At 40.2% G+C, this 15,581-nt stretch overlaps 2 protein-coding genes across 3 annotated transcripts in view; one reads left to right on the top strand and one right to left on the bottom strand.

Annotated features, from left to right (window-relative positions):
• Positions 1-8,407: 8,407 nt before the first annotated feature.
• hacd4 (3-hydroxyacyl-CoA dehydratase 4) lies at positions 8,408-15,267 on the top strand. Of its 2 annotated transcripts, none has more exons than XM_080052269.1 (7): positions 8,408-8,629; positions 10,086-10,192; positions 10,689-10,816; positions 10,937-11,046; positions 12,872-12,978; positions 13,442-13,573; positions 14,345-15,267. In XM_080052269.1, exons 1-7 carry the CDS (start codon positions 8,514-8,516, stop codon positions 14,416-14,418), a joined length of 774 nt encoding a protein of 257 aa, XP_079908395.1. In that variant the 5' UTR covers positions 8,408-8,513; the 3' UTR covers positions 14,419-15,267. The 2 variants fall into 2 exon arrangements, with proteins under 2 accessions (XP_079908395.1, XP_079908396.1); XM_080052270.1 differs by having other exon boundaries at positions 8,488-8,625.
• Positions 14,819-15,581, bottom strand: part of focad (focadhesin) — a 36,906-nt gene continuing 36,143 nt past the window's right edge. The window contains exon 44 of the mRNA XM_080052268.1: positions 14,819-14,956. Within this exon, the coding sequence (XP_079908394.1) occupies positions 14,883-14,956 (74 nt within the window). The 3' untranslated portion in view covers positions 14,819-14,882. The remainder of the gene's footprint in view (positions 14,957-15,581) is intronic.

Genomic DNA, 15,581 nt, shown 5'->3' with positions numbered 1-15,581 from the left:
GAGACACAGGAGGCAATGCATGGGTGGGGAGGGTTAATGACACCAATGATGAACGCGGTCTGGCAGATAAACACCAAAGTGACAACATCTCAGCGACAACACACCCCCCATGAAGGGACTGCCTGTGCGTGTTTGACTCAGTCCGCGTCAGTGGGACTTTGAAATATGTCAAAGGTGACATTTTAGTTTTGCCGTCGACATATTCCTGGAATAACAGCTTGGGTCAAAACATTATCAAGGTATCTTTGGACCTTTGACAATATCAGCAAAACTTACAGGTGCACTATGCAGTTTCAGGGGAGGGGGATTTGTTTACATTTGCAGCTCCATATGGGTAATATAAATCTATGAGAAGAAGAATATCTGATACAATATGCTTAGCATCAGAACCACAGCTATAGTTGCAGTACTGATAGATCTGCAGCCAGTGTCAGGCTCTGATTGGAATGAATAAGGCATGCTAATGGTTGGCTGGCAGGGACCCTGAACTCACCACAAGTCCACAAGAGGCATTGTAAGATCCGCTGTTGGTAGGCAACCTTCAATCTTTGCCAGCACTGTAATATAGTAGATGTTGAGAGGGAAACCAGAGATGGGCCGGAGCTTAAATGGGTGCAACTCTACTCCACTTGTGTCAAAGACTGTGACATGAGTGTCCAAGCCATAAACTGACAATATTTGTCATCTGCGGACAGTTATTCTATGCCTCAGCTTGTTCGGGAGACTTTTTAGTTTTTGGTGTACAGTACCTTATAGCTCAATATTTTCCCACAGTGGTCATCACTGTCAGCTTTGCAATAACTCTGTGGCTGACAACATTATAATCACTTTGAGCATTGAGTTAAATCATTAGATTTTGAGTGCATCCACAATCCAGGTATAAATAGCTCCAAACAGATCCTAAACAGCATAAGCCGAAAGCCCCGGGTTTACTGTTAAGCTTTTGGTTTTCTGTTGATATGATTCACGGTAATGTTGTTAGGAGACACTGAGATATGTATCGCCAAAGCACACTGCCAACTGACATATTAAATGCCAGAATCTTTTTTTTAAATGAGCCAGGTCATATAGTATGAAGTCCAAACACGTCTTAAGACAAAAGTGTTTCGCTTGTTCTGAAAGGCAACACAGGGAAGGTGAAGATGCCACGGCTAGACCCATTGTTCTCAAACATCTAGGAGTTTTTGCATCTTTGTAGTCTCGAGGCAATGACTCTTCTGGACACATTTGGACACTTGACGGAATTCATGGTGTTGCAAGGATGTAGGTTGGGTTTCAGAAGCGAGGCGAGTTGATACAATACGGAAATGTAATCTACCAAATGGTCGAGAACTTGTTGATCTGCACAATTTAGTGGTTGGCCCAGCTCGCTTTTCTACAGTAGTTGATGCACACTTCCCAACTCTACAGCTCCCAAATGCAAAAATGGGAAAATATGTGAATTTAAGGCCATTGAGAAGGCCATTAAACCTGTTCTCAAACCTTGTATCTGTATATGTTGAAGGAACACCGAAGGACGTGGAATTGGATCTTATTAAAATTCAACGCGATGCTTCTGTCCCAAGTAGCAAACTGCAGCTCAAACTGTAAGATGAAGGCAAAGGCAAAGGGATGCTCAGTTTATACATACACGTGTGAGCAAACATTCTCTCTCATAACACTGAACAAGAGCAGAGACAGGTCCATGAAGACTGAAACATGATAAATAATATGTATGAAATCATCTGCTGCTGAGTCATCTTAACTGTAAACCTAAAGCCTCTTGAAACCTGGTCTGAAACAGTAAAAATCAATACATGACATCAAAGTTGGGTCTCTCGATAAGCGTTCACAGAAATCTGATTGAAAATAAATGTTCATAAATGTTATAGAACTTATTTAGAAAAACAACTGTTTTACTGTCTAGACCGTTTGACAGGACTGCCAGGGCGTGGAGGTATCAATCGTCCTCCATGGCAACAGTCATTGTTTTTATAGAACGTTTGGGCAGACCCAATTTCTCTAAAGTTCATCAAACTTAAATGATGATATCTTTCATTTCGGATTGATGCAACTTTTGTGGATTTGGGTTTAGAGGGGCTTTAAGATGTACAGTCTCATTAGCACTTACTTACTTAGTAGGGTGCTATTCAACATGTTATTAACGATGCATCATGTTGCAGATGTCCATCATGCCTGTCCACAGACGCGGCACCCATCTCCCTCCATCCAGACCGTGTGAATTTTGGAGATTTCCTGGCCAGGTTCCATTTGCCTCCCATGTGGCACAGGACTCGGGCACAAGTGGGATCATAAAACACACATTATTATACAGTGTAGGTGGGTGCATAGTGCATACGAGGCTGTGACAATCATGTCAAATCAGACAGTTTGGGAATCCTGTAGAGATTTCCTCAAAGAAAACCTGATACTATCTCTTTTTAATCTTTTATCATTTTACATTATCTTAATTTTATTATTTACTATTTAGCTACATTTTTTTATTGTTTTTAATGGACCATGTCACCATCTGCCTGTTTTATGTTGGTACCTGTACTTTGTGATTTACTTTTTTAAGTCTGTTGTTCTACTATAGGGCCATGGTGGCAAACCAGTTTCCCTCTTAGGGATCAATACAGCTAATCCATCCATCCAGAGTTTTCATTATACTTTATACAGCAGCAAATGTCCTGCCAAGGGCCGATTATGACTACACACCTTTTTTGTCCATGTGGCATCTGACATGAAAGTCTTAAAACGAATGAAACCCTAGATGATCCAGCAAATGGGGTGAGTGAGTAGGCCAATGTTCTATGATGCCATTGAGCTGAATGGGCAATGAGGTTGAGGGCAACATCTGTGCAGCTGAGGAATGGCAGATGTAGCGGGGGAAACCTGGATGGTTAATATGAAAAGTGTCAAATCAGAGCTAAGTGGAGGCTCAATCCATACTATAAATATACAATTTTTTTTTTTTTTTGGAAAGTCAAAAATTGTCTTTGTGTCTCACTCTCTCTGCTATTTAAAAAGGGGGGATTTTACACTCAACACCAAGAGACATGCAGGTGGCATTCCAGTTTTGCATCATATGGCAAAAGGAGAAGAAAAAAAATACCCGCTTATATAAGCAGCTTCTTCTTCTCGTCCAAAGTGATTACAAAACCACACATTTGTATCATATGTGGAGGAATGAAAGAAGAACTTGGACACTTAAGCTGCCTTGGTATAAGTTTGCCTCAGACTGTAAACCCAGCCGCACAACAGGGTGTATATTTAGGGAACTATTTTAGTGAGACAGCCTGGTGACTGCAGGTCTTGAGGAGATACGGTTACTCCTGGAGTCCACATTAACACAAGCAGGCGGGCCAATCATGTCGGGCCATTAGTCAGAAAGGATTAGGAAAGGCGACATAAGTGGTTAACGAGGCGAGTGCACTGATAAGTACACCCCTCCAAAATCCGCTACTGTAATCAGATCCAGTCCACAGTTTGTCTCCATGGCAGCAAACATAAATAAATGCATATCATTAACACTTGGTTCATTTACGTAATATACTGTATAGGAGAAGTTCAGAGAAGCCATGAAATAACTTGTAAAAATGTCCGCAAGACGTCTTCTTCAGCAGCTAGTAGGCCTAGCCGACGCGCTCATTTGTTTTCTTAAAGGTGCAGTCAGCGATTCTGGAAAATGCTTGTTCTTGAAATCAGTGCGCGCACACACACACAATACACTGTTTCAATACACTGTTTTCGACAAAAACTGATTCTGACAAAAAGCATTTTCCAGATTCACTGAGTGCCCCATTAATGAGTTCTGATTAAAGGGCCACTCTGCTAATTTTACACAAGAAAGTCAGCTTACTCATCGCGAAGAGTTCTACTCAACCTGTGAAAAAAGTTGGCGAATGTCTCCTGTGGTTCTGGAGGGAGCTACCTGATCAAGGTGGCTTTCAGACAGCTAAAAGACCGCTGCCACCGTTGTCTCACGGCAACAGAAATGTTCTGTATTTTGAATTGGTAGCAGGGCTGAAATCTCATCATTCAGATAGAGTGGCTGTAGTTTAAAAGATAGGAATTCTGGCTAGCATTATACCATTAATATAGCACGTTTTGCTAACTAGTGTCAATAGCATTATCTAGCATCAACTTTGTATTTATTTGCAGTGACCCCTTTCCTTCCAGGTTGGCAATTACACCCTGTCCAGGTCAGTGAAATGCCCCCCACAGCATAGCAGATCACCTCACTGTAGGGGTCAAACATTCAGGCCTGTACCATTCTCATGTGTCAAGTTTTTCCACATCTCTGTAGACCAGTGCTTGTGTTGTTTCTGCACCACTGAACTCTTACATGTACAATCACTGTAATAAAGGCTTAAAGCTACAGTGCGTAACGTTTTTTATATAAGTGAATGTCGGTTGCATTCAAGTCATCGCCAAATGAGTTGAGACAAAGTTGATTATCAGCTCCACAAAACTCTCTCTGTATTTCTCAGTATGGCAGCGTTTACAAAGTCGTGTCACCCCCAATCCCTAGAAGCACCCAAGAAATGTTTCAATTGTTGATTTTACTGCTAAGTAAAAACCTGGACGTACTGCAGAAGATATAAAATGCATGCATGATCACTGAAGACTTATTGCATGTAGGCAGGCCTGCCCACACAAATGGCTGGGCCCCTGAAAACCTCCAGTCAATGGGCCCCCCTTTCCCATTACTCCTATCAACAATGAGTGTGAGTGCGCTCATCCCTCAATAAACACATACATGTATTTGTAGAGAGACTAACTATCTTATCAACCAGGGACTTGCAGGGACAGTTGGGAGAGGAAGGGCTCATTATTATTTTAAAATAGTAGCACATTTCTGACTTTCTGACAGTTTTTTCACAATTTGCACGTTTTCTATGCCACTAGTTTCTGGTAAGATACATTTACACTAATTGACTGCACCAAATATTGCACTTTTTTGTATTCCTGCACATGACATTAAATCATTTGAAATCTGTTGGTGGTATTGTTGAAATAAATAACACTTAAAAAAAAACATCAACAACACATTCTTCACACACAAATGAAAAAAAGGTGGTTCTCTACATGAATAACCAAACCAACCTACCCTCAAAACTATAAATTTGGCCTATGTTTGGTTGCAACATTTAGGCTTAGTTCATTCTGCTCTCATCACTGCAAAAGCACTGAAATCATTACAAAAAAAGTTCTTAATTTTTGAACTCAAATCTGTTCCTTCAATTATTTCCAACTTCTTTGTGCCTTGTGTCTTTCTTTGCATTAAGAACTTTTTTAGGTATATTTTAATTTTTAATTTTTAGAAACAATACAGAAAGCAGGACCTTGGTGGTTAAGGCAAAAATTAAAACAGGATGGTTAAAACTGGTTGGTCAATTGGCCAGGTTTGTGAAAAACTGGTCAGACCTGGCTGGCCGGGTCATCCTGAAGACTTATGTCAAAGCATTTAGAAGTTATTGTCCCCAAAGGGAAATTCTTTTTCACAAAAATGTACGTTATGGGGAGAGAGAATTTAAACCTGTTTGTAGACCCAGGAAAATTACAGAGTAACTAGCCTGTCCTCTTTATAAGAATGTAGAAGAACTACAAAAGGTACCCAACCTGTTTTTTCATGGGGTCCAAATACTTTTCATAGCCACACACCTACCATACCACAAGTAGCAGGTACATATGTTTTCCGTGAGCAGGAACGACCCAGGAAATATAATCCAGCCAAAACTGTTTAATATCAAAACCCAATCTTGTCACCATTTGGCACACAAAGGGTTTATAGGATGGATTATGTTTGAAACAGTTACATTCCGCTGTGCTCAATCTGAAAAATGTTGAACATTTCTGCTTTTCTACTGCTTTTTAAATGGCCGTAAACGGAGCCGCGGCTCTGTGTAAACACCCAACTTTGAATAGATATTGACATAAATATCTAAAAATAAAGTTTAGCTTAGTTAGGTTCTTGGCTTCCAAAGACCATGGGCCCCCCAAGTGGCTGGGCCCTAGAAAGCCTTCCCACTTTCTACCCCTTATGGGCGGCCCTGCATGTAGGTGTGCTGACAGTGTTGTTGTAATTATTCCGAATTCCTCATGGGGGGACGACAGAAGTTACACACAATTGCTTTAATGCACTTCAACTCTACTATACTATCCCTACCTAACTGTGGACAGAATGTTTTTGTCCTTACACATGTGTGTAACGCACAAGCATCACACTCATCAAATGTGCTCTGTCGACCAAAGTTTAGCATATTTAAACATGCCACAAAGCATTATGGGATATTAACCATTGTACCATGTACTGGTCCTGTTTGGAACAATCTCCATTCTGTCTCAAACAAAGTCACCAACTTTTACCATGGAGCAATTTAAGAGGCAGAACACACAGTGTACAGTTAGATCGGGGTTCTTGAGTGCAAGTGCAGCATTCGATACAGAAAAATGAGCTGTAATTTCAGAGAGGTTATGATAGTGCTAAAAAGGTCCTGAGACCGTAGAACCAGACTAAAAGTGTTTTCCATCTGTCACTGGCCTTTCATCTGCACAGTGGGGGGCCAGAGATACTAAAAGGTTATGTGTCCATTTTCCTTCTGCGCATGTGTGAACCTTTGACAGAGTCAGGCTAGCTGTTATACCCTGCTTCCAGTCTTTGTGCTAAGCTAGGCCAACCGCATTCTGAAGCTTTGTAGAATTTATAAATCAGTGTCTGTACATTAAAAGTTGAGTCAGTGATTCTGGAGATCGCTTCTTGTTAAAATCACTTTTTATCAGAATCAGTGAATATCTCCATGTGATCCGCTACGTATAGGTGTGTACCTACAGTTGCATTGAAAAAAGAATCTGCTTTTAAAACACAGCCTAGGCTCTGTAAACGACCATGTTGCTAGCTACAAGCCGGTCAGAGCCATTTTGTTTACATACCATTTGTTTACATACCAGTTTACAGAACCTTTTTGGATAAATGTTTCAGCATACACACACAGGACAGATAGCGGATTGTGGGAGATATTCACCGATGTTGACAAAAAGTGATTTTGACAACAATCGTTCTCAAGAATCACTGATTCCACCTTTATTAATGAAAATGCTCTAAATGACAAGACTTTTAAGTGGAATGTGGGAGAAATGTTGTCTGTAGCCTATAGAACAAATAAAAACCGGTAATTATATTCAAACAAATACAATACAATGCCAGAGACACTGGTCACTTAGATTGGTCTCTTCATTTCTTTTCCCCAGAGCTGTATATACAGTTTATGTAAAAGGAGGTGAAAATAGCTTTTGCATGGAGAAAAAATAACAGAAGTGTCATATGAGAGGTAAGGTGTCATCCAAACTGTTTGCCCCAGCAGACAGAAACAGTAATATCCCTCCTCTCTGCACTGGCACGTTGTCTGTGTTACATTTTTCTACCAGCCACATTGTGCGTGTGTGTGTGCGCGTGTGTGTGTGTATGTGTTCGTGTATTTTATGCTGCACTTAACACAGACACACATTCGTACAAGATGCTGGAGGTAAGGCTGCTGAATCAACCGCTTACAAACTGTTTAATGTTGCAGTTTCTTTTCTTTTCTATATGTTTACCTTCACCTAAACCTTGTGTTGAAAATGACATACTTCTGTGATCATTTTGTCTTTTGCTGCCTAAATAAATCTGGACTGAAGCTAAAATCTGCAGGTTTTCACCACTAGGGAGCGCTGCATTCTATTTTTTAGAGAACAGCGGCTGTGCTGCATTGTTCATTCCATGAAAGACTGGATCAAGAGATGTTAATGCTGAGTCTCATATACTTTTTAGTTTTACCATACATAACCTAACCCTAACTCCATTATAAGCAAAAAGTACAATTTATACACTTTTAAGGGCACCAAATGTGGATCAATCAATCCGCAGCTGCACCAACAAATAAAAAAATCTCTCTTGTTTGGATAATTTAAAGTTTGATTTATAATAAATAATAATAATAAACTAACCGTGTACAGCTAGATATATTGGTCTTCAGTAGGAACAAATGTGCTTGGACCTGAAAGCAACTTTGTCTGCACATTTTCACCTTGGAAAGTTAAATATACAACTGTCAAGCTTTCCTTTTTCGTGGAAAAGTGTTTCACAAGTCATGTGTACAGTTTAGGAAGCCAACATAAGGCCTTTTTTTATTGGCATTTATTAGCCCATCCAAACACTTTGGACATGAACTGTGTGTGTGTGTGTGCGCGCGCGTGCGTGCATATGCGTATTGTTCTCCTCCTGCTGCTCCCTCTCTCCTGAGCATATGTGTGTGATCTTTGCTTTATACTTGCCTGCCTTTGAAGGGGGCTGGCACTTTACTTCTATACGTCACACTTTCACACATGGAATGTCCACTTCCTACTTACGTAATAACTGTAACAATCTTAGGAAGCATCACACAAAACACCCAGACAAGTAAACGCAGCATTTTTATTTTTTTTAGCTCCCAACTAGTCTTGGCTGACGATCCAGTGAGGGGCTGGGTCTGTTTCTACCGCTGCAGGGAGCAATGAAGTGCATCTGGAAAAATGATTCTCTTGAAACTCAGACAGGACAGATTGTGAGCGACTCTTCTTATACGCGACAAAATAGTCAGAAGAAAAAGACCTCTGGAGGAGAATGTAAGTGAGTATTAAACAACAGTGTCCGAGGTCTTGCAAGTAGAAGGAATGTTCCGGTTTTTCAGGGCGTGTTGTGAACTGTCAGGCTCACTGTAGGCTTTAGAAAGCTTCACGTATCTGTCATCTTCCCCTAGCCTTAACAGATAAAGTACTGCAAAGAAAGCTAGGAGTTTTACTATACTTTTTGTATTACATTTATGAAATGAGCTCATAAAACGCATATGCATGGGAGAAGCTAATGCATGGAAAACGTGTAAAATTGTTTGGAAAGCATGTTTTTCTTTCACTATAGTTAAAGGTGTAGTCAGCCATTCTGGAGAATGCCTGTTGTCAAAATCACTTTGTGAAAATCAGCAACTCACGATAAGCAACCTGTCCATACTGTGTGTGCACTTCTGGTGTTAATACACAGCCCAGGCTCTGTAAACTATGTACACAAAGGGGGCCCACCGTAGCTACTCACATGCCAGTTTACAGATAAATGCTGAATGACAGTATTAGTCATAGTTAATCAGTACTTGAGCTAAAGTATGTTCCAACTGAATTCCCATGTTATTTAATTTACTCAGTTAGATGATTTGTCTAGTAGTCTAACCAGTGTAGTGTATTTTGTTATGACACATTCTAAGATTACTGTAGTGTATTATGTTATTATACATTTTATATTAAGGTCTACTGCTACAGAGTAGGACAGCGACAATGCCTCATCAGGCAGGGGGCAAAGTCAGGGATGTCAGCTGCTTGAGGAGGAAACCCTCAAGGCTGACCTGTAGATCATTCAAATTTCACACAAAGGTCTTGTGAGTTAATCAAAGACAGTCTGGCTAAGAGTTAACAGTAGTTTATTGATCCTGGTCATCATCATCATCATCATCAGCATTGTCTTAAAAGTTGCTGAATCAGACTTCTTGGCCAACGTGACATATCGACTCTAGGTGATGACTAGACTCAGGATGTCCTCTGGGGGCCAGAGGGCAACCCAGATGTCCCCTGACTTATTAGGGTGGAGTTAGTTAGGGTACACCAATTAGGTGTTAGGAGGAGCAGGGCGTACTGTCCTAAAGAACCAATCAGCTCACTTAGAGTGGCGGTTAAAACCGGCCACAATTCTGGAAAAAGTCGGGTCTCTATAGCAAAGGAACTTCTTCATAGATTTGGCTACAAACACTTTAAATTCTTATTGGCTTCGTTTTGACTGCAGGATGAGTTTTGTTGTTTAATAAAGAGAAGTTTCCTGAGACCTCCTCATCTGCATTCAACTGTGTCTTCTTCCATCAACTAACTACCAACGCGGCTTTCTGAGTAAAGGCCCAAGAAAATATACTGCACCAGGTAGCCAGTGATGATAAATGGTTACACCTGTCCAGAGTCAGATTGTGTAAGGCCCGTACTGAATCAACAAAAAACAAACGGCAACTTTGATAACCTGGTCTCTTTATATTTTTTCCTCTCTCTTACAGGTTCAGCTTTAGGCTTGCCTACATTTTCTCGTACAACCTGTTCCAGTTCTGTGGGCACACATGGGTACTGGCCAATTCCATAGTCAGGTTTCTTACGTTTGGTCAAGGTAAGGTTTTCTCAAATCAGGGTACAATGTAAGGATGCAATATGGAAGTATGCGCTCAGAAGAGCTTTCTAAATCCTGTTGGTTTTAAAGGTGGAGTCAGTGATTCTGGAGTACCCTTGTTGTCTTTCTTTTTTGGTCAAACTCAGAGAATATCTCCTCACGATTCGCTACCTGTACGTACTGTGTGTGCGCTGAAAAATAAAATTCAGTGTTAAAACACAGCCTATGCTCTGTAGACTGGCATGTAGCTAGCTACGGTTGGTGCCCTTTGTTTACATCCCCTTTGTTTACATACCAGTTTACCGAGCCTAGGCTGTGTATCAACACTTGATTTATTATTCACGTACACACACAGTATGGACGGATAGAGGATGTGATTTTGTCAAGAAGCATTCCCCAGAATCACTGACTCCACCTTTAATTCAGGAGAGCAGTCTTAGCCACCTCCAAATGGCATAATGATATAGTAAAAAATAGGATTTGTGATTTGCTGCAGATGCCATAGCAGACACATTTTACTCTGTGGGCTTCGTGATGAGTCTGTGCCAGCTGTTCTCCATGCTGGAGCTCTTCCATATCGCAGACGGGATTGAGAAAGCCCGGCTCCTCCCCCGCTTCGTCCAAGTGTGTATAACAGCTCAACCTCTAACTGGAATTTCACGATTAATCATGTGGATGTTATGAAAATGCTCAAATATGTAATCAAGAGTTCTTAACTCTATTTGTCAATGATCCGTTTCTCAGAATATGGAGAAGAACCTCCTGTTGATCATGGTGATCAGGCTGGAGGAGATCCAGAGTAAACCAGTGGTGTGTGTGCAGCTCTTCTTGTGGAACGTTCTGGACCTGCTACGGTATACACACATCTCTTTATTCCACTTCATAACTGCATATTTCAGGTCCGTGAGACCACCTCCATGCACTTCTGAAGATTCTGTATTCTTTTCATAATCCTTCTTTATGTGGTCAAAGTGTTTTGGTCCAAAGGAAGATATCTTCACAATCAGGGTAGGTTTCAGTTTGCTGTGAATTCTCTGAAGGATAAACATTCATGATTTGGGTGAAAATAGAATATTGCTACAAAATCGAAAACAAGTGTTAAAAGGTGGAGTCAGTGATTCTGGAGAATTCTTGTTGTCAAAATCACCCTTTGTCAAAGTCAGTGAATATCTCCTCACGATCCGCTACCTTAATTATTTTTAAACACAGACAGTGGCAAAAGCTCTGTATTAGTTTTATTGGATCTCAGTGCTGCGTTCGACACAGTTGACCACAGCATATTGCTAGATCGACTTGCAAACTGGGTTGGACTTTCTGGAACTGTGCTAAACTGGTTTGAATCATACTTAAAGGAAAGAGACTACTATGTGTCAATAGGCAATTTCACATCCGAGCAAACAAATATTACATGCGGGGTCCCCCAAGGTTCCATTCTTGGGCCTCTTCTGTTTAACATATACATGCTACCGCTAGCTCAGATTATGAACAAAAACAAATTATGCTACCATAATTATGCAGACGACACACAAATTTACATAACCATATCACCAGGAGACTATAGTCCGATTCAAGCACTAAGTAAATGCATTGAACAAATCAATGACTGGATGTGCCAAAACTTTCTTCAATTAAACAGCGACAAAACTGAAGTAATTGTCTTTGGTGCCAGGGATGAACAATCAAAAGTCAGCACACAGCTTAAATCTGTTATGTTAGAAAGCACACACCAAGCTAGAAATCTTGGAGTAGTGATAGATTCCGACTTGAATTTCAAAAAACACATTAAATCAATTACTAAGTCAGCCTACTACCACCTTAAAAATATATCGAGAATTAAAGGGCTAATATCTCAGCAGGACTTAGAAAAACTTGTCCATGCATTTATTTTTAGTAGACTTGACTACTGTAATAGTGTTTTTGCAGGCCTTCCTAAAAAATCAATCAGACAGCTTCAGCTAATTCAGAACGCTGCTGCTCGAGTCCTCACTAGGACCAAAAAAGTAGATCACATTACCCCAGTTCTTAGGTCTTTACACTGGCTTCCTGTCACTCAAAGAATTGATTTTAAAATATTGATGATGGTCTACAAAGCCTTAAATGGTTTAGGGCCAAAATACATTACTGATCTGCTGATACGTTATGAGCCGCCCAGAGCCCTTAGGTCGTCTGGGACAGGTCTTTTAAAAGTCCCCAGAGCTAGGACTAAACAGGGAGAGGCGGCATTCAGCGTTTATGCGCCCAATGTCTGGAACGGACTGCCAGAGAGTCTGAGGTCCGCTGAGACTCTCAGCTCTTTTAAATCGGGTCTCAAAACGTTCTTGTTTCCCTTTTAACCTGTAATTTTATTTATTTATTTTTTATTTTTTTGGTAAAATGTTTTAATTCTTTTATTTAAATGTTGTATTTTTATCCATGTTTTAAATTTGTTCCTTTTTTTTGTATTTGTATTCTTTATTTGATTTTAACCCTGTGAAGCACCTTGAGTGGCCCTGTGCCTGAAATGTGCTCTATAAATAAAATTGCCTTGCCTTGGTGTTAACAAACACCCTAGGCTCTGTGAACTGGTATGTAAACAAAGGGTATGTGAACAAAGGGGGCCCACCGTATAGCTAGCAACATACCCATTTACAGAGCCGCTGTGTTTTAACACTGGATTTGATGTGTTCTGTTCGATGACAGGTACCCACATGAGCTGATGTGTCTTATGGATACACCTTCCATAGCCATGCTGTGGACTCGCTACACACTCTGGATACCTGTCTACATCCTGTCAGTGGCCACAGAGGGTGACTGAAGCATTTTACTACTATTCAATTGTCAAACTGACACAGCGTCTTAGGATCAGAAATGGGTAGTAAGTTACATAATGGCTAACTTGACATGCTTTAATGTCAAGTGTCAAAAGCTGGTATTGCTTAAAAGGAAGTGTGGGTGTACGGGAAATGAATTGGGAAAGCTGCGACGATGATAAAATGTCAGGAAGTGTGTGAGGAAAGTACATTTGAGCGTCTGTGTGTGTGTGTGTGTGAGTGCGCGTGTGTGTGTGACGGGACACACACTGCGGACAGCTGTGAAGCTCTAGTATCAGTAATAGGAAATGATCTTTGTTGGACTACAGTAGCATGTTTTTGGATGTTTGTTTGAAAGAATCCTGAAGATGGGTTCAAATGGGGATGTTAAGAAGAGTAAAAGTATTTGGACTTTAAAGGAATAGTTCAGCATCTTTAACTTGTTCCATTTCTCCCTCAGTTGTCACTATACACCAGGCCCTGTCTTATTTTGAGCAAACATCACCACACTCGTCCCTGTGGAACTCAACAGTGGCTGCACACATTCACCTGCCCTGGCTGCTGATGCTCTACCTGCCTGTGCTGGCCCTTGGTAAGATGACTTAGCCAGCGTTTACCCTTTTTATTTACACATCACTTTTAATTTTCCCAATACTTACTGTATATACAATACAAATATCCAAAAGACTAATTCCCTTCAGCTTCAGCTGTATTAATAGTGCTAATTAGCTATTTTTAGCATGCTAGATGGTAGCAGTAGTAGTCTCTATAGCTCGAGAGTGGTATCAATCAACTAATTTACGGGATTAAAGCTAATAATAAGAGCATCTTGCACAGCAGTTCTTCAAACTAACAGCATTGGGATAAAGAGCTAAACACCAAGTATTACACAACTGCCAACTGACTCTCCCAGAGGGGATTATTTAAGTACGTTTTCAACACACTTTTGACCTCGCCTTTTGTCTCATGCTCTACATGCTTGTTCTTGTTTTTTAGTAAGAAGAGTTTTAGCATTCAGAATGAAAGCAGCGATTGAACAACAGTAGTTAAAGAACTAAGAGTTAAACTGTCCATCCATAAAATGAGTAAACTAATTGGAATGTTATGGAAGATTTTGTTTGTACCAGCTGTGTGACCACAAACAAAGCCAGACAACTTTAGTGTTTACACTAAATAAGGTGTAGCTCATCATGTAGCAATTTATTACCAAACTAGTTATAACCAGTACAACTACAGTACCTTTTTTCACAATTTAATTTGACTTAGTAAACGGTCTTACATTTTTATGTTTCTCACCTGTTAGATTTGTCTCTGTATACTAAAAGCACTGCACTACTTTCTAACAATAGCGTGGTGTGTTTAGGGGCGACTGTGACAGTCTGGCAGCTCCTGAAGGAGAGACAATACCAGCTGGAGAAATGGAACAAGAAGAGATGACACCTGAGGTCAAAAGGCTTGAATGTTTGCATGGTTTTCAGTTGATTGGGAACGACTTCTGGAGTTTTCACATTTTCTGAAAGGACAACGAAGACTTTGACAATCAAAGTCTGTTATTTTTTTTAATTGCTTTGCGTTTAGATGCCATCAAGATGTATGATAGCACACATTCATGCTGAGGAGAAGATCCTAAAATCAAATTCCACACTCATTATTTCCTGTATTTGATGAATTTTTTATGGGCATATTTGTTTTGACAGTACATACATTCCTCCCTTTGTTATTGTTTTTACATGTGATTTAAAGCGGAGCTGCGATGACAGCTAAGTTTGTCTGTTAAGTCTGTGGTGCTGCAGTGAGCCTCAGCTGTCTCTGCACATTCAGAGCCATCAATGCATTCAATAATAATTACAAGACGCAGCTTGAGTGTTATTGTTCAAGAACATTTGTATGCGTCCTCTGGCCTACCAGCCGTACGCTCTGGTCCACACAGCTTTCTTCTTGAACTCGGCGGAGGACTTCAGGGCCAACAGGGCAGCTGAAACGACGACATGCAGATAAACAACTTATATTCAAAGTTTTTATTTCAGCCAAGAATGCGGTTTGCTATTGTCAACGTATGATGTAAATGTATGAGGAAAGACGGGTTGTTTGGGTTTCTGCTAACTACAGCCAATACTTTGTGTATCTTGCTCTGTTGCCATGTTTTAACAATACCAACATCAGTGTTTCCTCCCCATGTTGAGTTTTCTGTTAAACCGCTCTCACCAGAACCCATTGTGTATATATCCTGCTTGCCAAACAAACATGGTGGATGCATATGTTTTCGAATAAAACATTTAAAAACACGATATTTAGTATATATTTTCAAAGCTGCCTGGTCTACTACATCATTTATGTATTCATAGAAATGGACACCAGGGGGCAAATTCACATAACATTCTTAAATCTATTTATGTCATAAGATGAAACCGACAGGAAATTTAACAAAAATGTTGCATTCACAGAAAAAACTCTTTAAGAATTTTTCTCTTTCTTAAATTTTCACTAACGGATTTAAGTCTTTCCCAAAGGCCACCTGCTTTTTTTAAAAATTAAACACTACAGATTTTTGAAAATATTAAACCTTCATTGTTTAAAAATCAATATCATCCCATATCTCT

The sequence above is a fragment of the Ammodytes marinus genome, assembly GCF_949987685.1.
Source record: "Ammodytes marinus genome assembly, chromosome: 23".
Lineage (NCBI taxonomy): Eukaryota > Metazoa > Chordata > Actinopteri > Uranoscopiformes > Ammodytidae > Ammodytes > Ammodytes marinus.
Note: the sequence above shows the minus strand (reverse complement) of the source record. Positions and strands in the feature narration are given on the sequence as shown.

Excerpts from the sequence above, each read along its gene's own strand:
- hacd4 (XM_080052269.1), top strand. The coding sequence starts at position 8,514 with ATGAAGTGCATCTGGAAAAATGATTCTCTTGAAACTCAGACAGGACAG. Across the intron at positions 10,817-10,936 it reads TCCTCCCCCGCTTCGTCCAA|AATATGGAGAAGAACCTCCT; the intron begins GTGTGTATAACA and ends TCCGTTTCTCAG. Across the intron at positions 11,047-12,871 it reads AACGTTCTGGACCTGCTACG|GTACCCACATGAGCTGATGT; the intron begins GTATACACACAT and ends GTTCGATGACAG.